This window comes from Gossypium hirsutum, chromosome D10 (assembly GCF_007990345.1).
Source record: "Gossypium hirsutum isolate 1008001.06 chromosome D10, Gossypium_hirsutum_v2.1, whole genome shotgun sequence".
Lineage (NCBI taxonomy): Eukaryota > Viridiplantae > Streptophyta > Magnoliopsida > Malvales > Malvaceae > Gossypium > Gossypium hirsutum.
The window spans coordinates 3,171,938-3,178,018 of record NC_053446.1 but is presented as its reverse complement, the minus strand read 5'-3'; the positions used below and the strand labels follow the sequence as shown (position 1 = coordinate 3,178,018).

General features: G+C 37.0%; 1 protein-coding gene across 1 annotated transcript; it reads right to left on the bottom strand.

Annotated features, from left to right (window-relative positions):
• Nucleotides 1-639: 639 nt before the first annotated feature.
• Nucleotides 640-4,979, bottom strand: LOC107909647 (cellulose synthase A catalytic subunit 8 [UDP-forming]-like). Its single transcript, NM_001327019.1, is given in 12 exon segments — nt 640-1,412; nt 1,499-1,852; nt 1,965-2,164; nt 2,256-2,499; nt 2,594-2,806; nt 2,895-3,158; nt 3,247-3,592; nt 3,706-3,972; nt 4,103-4,247; nt 4,342-4,393; nt 4,480-4,553; nt 4,727-4,979. Coding segments are annotated over 12 exon segments (2,925 nt in total). The 5' UTR covers nt 4,905-4,979; the 3' UTR covers nt 640-824.
• Nucleotides 4,980-6,081: the final 1,102 nt, after the last annotated feature.

The following is a 6,081-nucleotide window of genomic DNA, read 5'->3' as shown; positions in this document are numbered from 1 at the left end:
AAACTAAAATACATTATCCTTCTTTTTGTTTTCCTTTATTTCTTTCTTCTCCTTATCTTCTTACTTCTGTTCTGCTAAATTTTGTGTCTTCTGCTCATTTGATTTTCGGGGAGTATATAAAGGGGAAAAATTAAGCACCAATCGCGCTTACCAGATAGGCGCCACCTACCCCATACCATTTTCGTATCTCTACACGGGTCATATACTGATTCGGGAAAAAAATAAAAGCAATGGTGCCTATGAGAAAGGCGCCACCAATAAAATAATAATTTAAAAAAATAAAAAAATATTTTAATATAAAAAAGTGGTTGCACCCGTCAGATAGGCACGACCCAAAAAATATACCATTTTCGTATATAATTCAGTTGACAACCTATTTCAGTATTTAATTTTTTTTAAATTATTTAAGTAAAAACCCTAGTTTTGCTTAGTTTAGAGATTTGGGTGTTATCATTACACAAGGGAATTCTTTTCCTTATAATTTACACTAGAATTTGATGTAACTTGCAATCCATTCTTAATCAAAGTGTTATCATTACAGAAGGTTTTTTTGATGACGTGTCATTATTTCATACATAATCAGCATCAAATGTATTTAGGTACAATATTATATATCATAAACATTAGAACGGGTAAAATCTGCAGACTGATGTAGTTTCATTTAATGTAAATATCAATGAAATATGTATAGTTCATAGCATTGTTTAGGAAAATTACACACTGCTAAGAATAAAATGGGTACAAACTGTTCAAAACTTAGTCAATAGACATGTTTCAGTCCACTTACTTGCAATGATTTCAATTCTAAGAAACACATAATATCATCAACAATCAATGGAAATGCAGCTCTGTGACACGGTGGTGCTATCGGCGGTGCTGACAAACGGGTTGATCCGAACCCAAACAAGAGAGAAGACAGAAGCCAACAACACTGACCAAAGGACAACAATGGTTGGTGTCCTGTTTTGGCGTCCCATAAGACCTTTGAGGAATGGATAAAGATGGAGGATGACCCAGAAGGAAAAGAACACTTTGCCAAAGAGTGGTCCCCAAGCTTCGTACCCTTTGTTGAGGGCATCGGAGAATCCGGCAACGACACCAACCATGTTGACGATGAGGAGTGTTGTTGGAGGGATTAGAAGTGTAGTCCATTTCACAATGTAGAGCTCACCAAAATCTGCATCATCAGCTGCTTTGGCAGTGACAGTAAAGTTGGTGTCAATGCCCGCAAGCATCTTAAGGAAACCTTGGAAGACGGCAAAGAGATGGGCTGAAACGCCACCGATGACCCAAAACTGCTCGTTACGCCATAAGTCCTCAATGCTGACACCACTCCATCGGAGCTCGAGAACAGCAGTCACGATAATGGAAAGGAAAAGGCCAAGAAAGAGAACACTTGCCAGGTTTGAGAGCTGATCATCAAATTAGAAAATGTGAAGCAATGTATATATATGATATTGAAAACTAAAAAAAGACATGGATTACTAGCATTCATTACCGTTGGTATGATAAATTTTCCTGTGAGAAGACAGATTGCTGGTAGTGAACAATAGGCAATGAGTGGAAGGGATGTGAAAGGATAGACAATGGTGTTTATATATGCTAGTCTTTGAAGCCATTTAAGACGACCACCTCCAAAGCCATACCATAGAGGGCAATGCCTGCTTAGGAAAATTTCAACAGATCCAAGAGCCCATCGAAGAACCTGGTGCAACCGATCAGACAGATTGATGGGTGCAGATCCTTTGAATGCTGGCCTTAAGGGCATGCAGTAAATCGATCTCCATCCTCGGCAGTGCATTTTGAAGCCGGTTAAGATATCCTCAGTGACTGAACCATATATCCATCCAATCTGAGCAAACATATAGAAAGTTTTAATGTAGTTCAAGGCCTCTATGCAGGGAAGAAAGGTCAATAAAGATATCAATTTTGGCAATATGATAGATAAGAATAAAAGTTCCAACCTCTTTCCCCCATGCAGTCTTCTCTTCATAGCCACAGCTGATGACATGAATTGCTTCCTTGATTAGTGTGGAAGGGTTGGCAGATTCAGCCACTCCTCCATTCTCCATTAGTGTAGATTCAATGAAGACTGAAGATAAGCCAAAAGTTTTCTCAAAGCTTGTTTGAGAGATCAACATTGATCTTTCATACTCATCATAATCTGCATAAACAAAACCAGAGATATGTCAACAAGTCATGAGCTTAGTAAAGTATTAGTCTAACTATAATTTTCTGAAAGATTTTGGACTTACTGTCAATTTCCCTAAGGTTAAAGATGGCAGCATCAAGTTCTTCCCGTTTTGCATCCCTATAAAGCTCTGATGGATCTTTAGGTTCCTTCTTGCCCGGGCAGCAACACGAGCAAGATGAGGAGGATGACTTGGGAAAACTTGGCATTGAAGGTGGACCATAGCCATAAAGTGCTTGCCTATTGAAAACACAACCTGTTCCCACATAAACTGGCCCTTGGATTCCATCAAGACCTTTCATGTTAACCTGAAGTTGAAATTTGGATAAATTGTCAGAAATCAAGAGGTTTAAAACTGTCACAAGCACTTAAGCAGAAAATTGGCTTTATCTTTGATCTTACATCAAAGAAAACTGTGTTCCTATTGGCATATCGATCACTCCTATCTATGCCATCAAATCTTTGAGGAAACTGCACATAGCATACATCTCGACCAACTTGTGGGTCCATCAAGAAGCACATTGCCTCCCTAACTGCCTTGCTATTGTTAACATAGTGGTCACAATCAAGATTGAGGATGAAGGGAGCATTTGTAAGAACTGCAGACACCCTAACCTGTAACAAGCTATTCATGTCAGTTGCAACTCAGAAAATATTTAATCTATCTTTATGAAAGTCTGGTATTGTATCATGTATAACCCACCAAAGCATTTTCAGCACCAGCCTTTTTGTGGTGTTGGTAGCCAGGTCTCTTCTCTCTAGAGACGTAAACCAGTCGAGGAAGTTCATTTCCTTCGATGTCACGAGCACCACTATATCCAAGGAAAACCTGAATCATGCCAGGGTGATCACGCGGGTTATTTCCTGGCCAAGAAGTTCCATCTTGCATTGTCCATCCTTCATCAGGTGTTTTCTGAGCCTTTGCAACTAAAGCATTGATTCGAATTTTGTACTCTTCATAATCTCTCTGTAACCAAATTTGATAGGAAATTATTACAACATCAAAGTGCTATGGATATTCAAGAAATGTTGCTAAAGAAGCTCAAGGAACTTACTTTCATAGCTCTACGTTCTTTTACAAAAGAGGGCTGCACTTTATCTTTCAAGTAATCAATCTTCTGTGAGAAGTAAAACTCAGGTGCCCGGGGTTCAATGGAAAATTTTTTGCAGAATGGAACCCACTTTCTTGCAAAGTCGGCTGTTTCTACTAGAGATTCAAATGTCAGCATGGCCGCACCATCATCAGATATATAACAAGAGACCTTATCCACCGGGTAGTCCAAGGCAAGGATGGAAAGCACAGTATTGGCAGTAATCAATGGAGGCTCTTTCAATGGATCCACTGTACTCACGAAGAAGTCAACTGCAGCAAGTTCATCAGGTTCACCTTCTCTTTCATATCTGCCATGGTATCCAACAAGCTTAGTAACAATCCATATGTTACATAATTATGATACTAATTCAGCTGAAATAAGATAACTTATGTTATTAGCTTCATTAATGGTATTGGTTACCTTGCAGATAGTCTGTCAATGTATGTTTCCCTGTTAACAGGATACCACTTAGGGAACTGATCCAACACCCAGGAAAATGCAAACCAGATTTCACATATGACTGAAGTGAGCCACAGTCCAAAAGCACTGTCAACGGGGTTTGTTACTCGATAATGGAAGAAAAGACCAAGAATGATCAATCGCATAATGATCACGGTTCGGTATGGTGCAAGTCTGCTTTTCGGGATTGGAATTATAGTCGAGAGGGGCTGGGAAGCATCCGGTGCCCTGCAGATGCAAATATTACATATCAGTAACACATAGCATAAACAAAAATCATTTCACTAAATAGGCTCTTATCATTAATCTGCTTTGTACATTTCAAAATGAAGCAAGGCTTTTCTAATTAAATACTTACGGTTTATCTTCCATTTGTTGCTCAGGTGGGATTTCAGCCTCTCTTTCAACCTTAGTTGTTGCAGGCTTCTTCTTCTTGTTCTTCTTTTCTTTCCAACTTTCCACCCTGTTCTTCCAAATCGAATTCCCATTGTCTTCAGCCATTTCTACAATATTTTACGAGACGATTCGAGCTTTCAGAGTTGAAGGAAGATTGAAAGAAAGAAACCATTAATATGGAAAGAAATTTATATTACATACCACTATCCAATGTAGACACACTGCTGATATGTCTTGCATGAATTCCAACATCCTGTATAAACCAACATGAATAACACAAAGCTCTCAATATCCCTCCTGGCTTTGACTGAACCTTTCAAAGGCAGCAAAAAACAATACCTGAGACTTGTTCAAATGTGCAGCCATTGTCGATTGATCGCCGGTGGCCTTCTCGACATCGTCCAACAGGTTTTCTGAGGAGTTCACAATAATCAGTCGTGCAATCAGTTTACAACTTCTCTATCTTTATCTTTTTCATGGGAAATCAAGCAAGCACTTGGCAATCACAAGATTTATAACAAAGATTTATCAAGAACCAAATGGGAACAAGTAAAAAACTAGCATCAAAAATTAAAATGAAATGTACCATCATATGGACTACCACAACGCAAGCAAGCTTTTCGTCCTTCCTTAAGATCATACTCAAAACAACTCTTACAAATAGGGAAATTACATTCATGGCAAGCCACAAAAGGTTCACCATTAACATTCAACCCAACATGTTCACCACAAGTGTGGCAAACAGGAACCCCAGATTCCATCATTCTCAAAAAAAGTACTTATCTTTCTCCTTCTTCTTCCTTGAGAAAAAACCCAATGCTACAAACAATATGCTAACCAAAGGGTCTTTCCCTCTACTTACCTCTCAATACCTTTGTGTCTTGGTGTGTGTTTTTATATGAAAAAGAAAAACAACCAAACACAAGATATAAGTGCATGTTGGGCTAAGGGTGGAGATAGGCATGTTGTAATGGTGAAGAAAGGTTGAAGGGGAAGGCCGGTTGGTAGTGTAATGGAGGGTAGGTTGTTGGTGTCAATGTATTTGCAGAGAAATCTCTGACAAGCAAAGCTTACATTTTTGTTCTTTTTTCTAAGGGAAAAAGAAATTTAAAAAATTGCGGGAAGTTTAAGGAAGCTTTCGGTTGGGCAAGGTACATCTTTAACTAACTGGCATTTGCCTAAGGAGAAATTATGCTATTAATCCTTGTACCATAAGTAAGTTGTGAATTTAACCCATGTACTCTAATTTGATCAATTTTAGTCCCAATACTTTTCGGGTTTTGTAATTTTGGTCTTGAACCAAATTGTAGCAGTTAAATTTGTTAACTCAAAATTCTGTTATTGGAATAGTAAATTGTTGATTTAATTAATGTTCTTCAATTTAATCCTTTTTAGTTTTTATACTTTTCGAATTTTTAGATTTCACTCCTAAATCAAATGATAGCCATTATATCTGTTAACTGAAATAACATGAGTAATATGAGGAAACAACAAGCTGATGTATTTAAGGGCCCGATGACCTTTATGGCCTCAAAGAGTTTTTGAATTTTTTTATTATACATTTTTTAAAAATTTTAATTAGCCCGCTCAAAATTTTTAAAATTCTCATTAAACCTTTCAAAATTTTTTTTGAAAGTTTTAGTTTAACATACAAAATTGTTTAAAAATTCTCATTAAAACCTTCAAAATTTTTAAAAATTTTAGTCAATCACCCCTCAAAAGAAAACTCAATGTCAAGATCCATCCCTATGTATTTATAACACATGTGATAATATATATGTCGCATAAAATCTTGAAAATAACATAACTTAACAAATTTAACCGTCACTATCTTGTCAAGACCGAAATTTCAAATTTTGAAAAATAAATACATTAAAAATATCAAATTAATGTCTATAGACTAAATCTGTAATTTACACATAGTATAGTAACTAATAAATA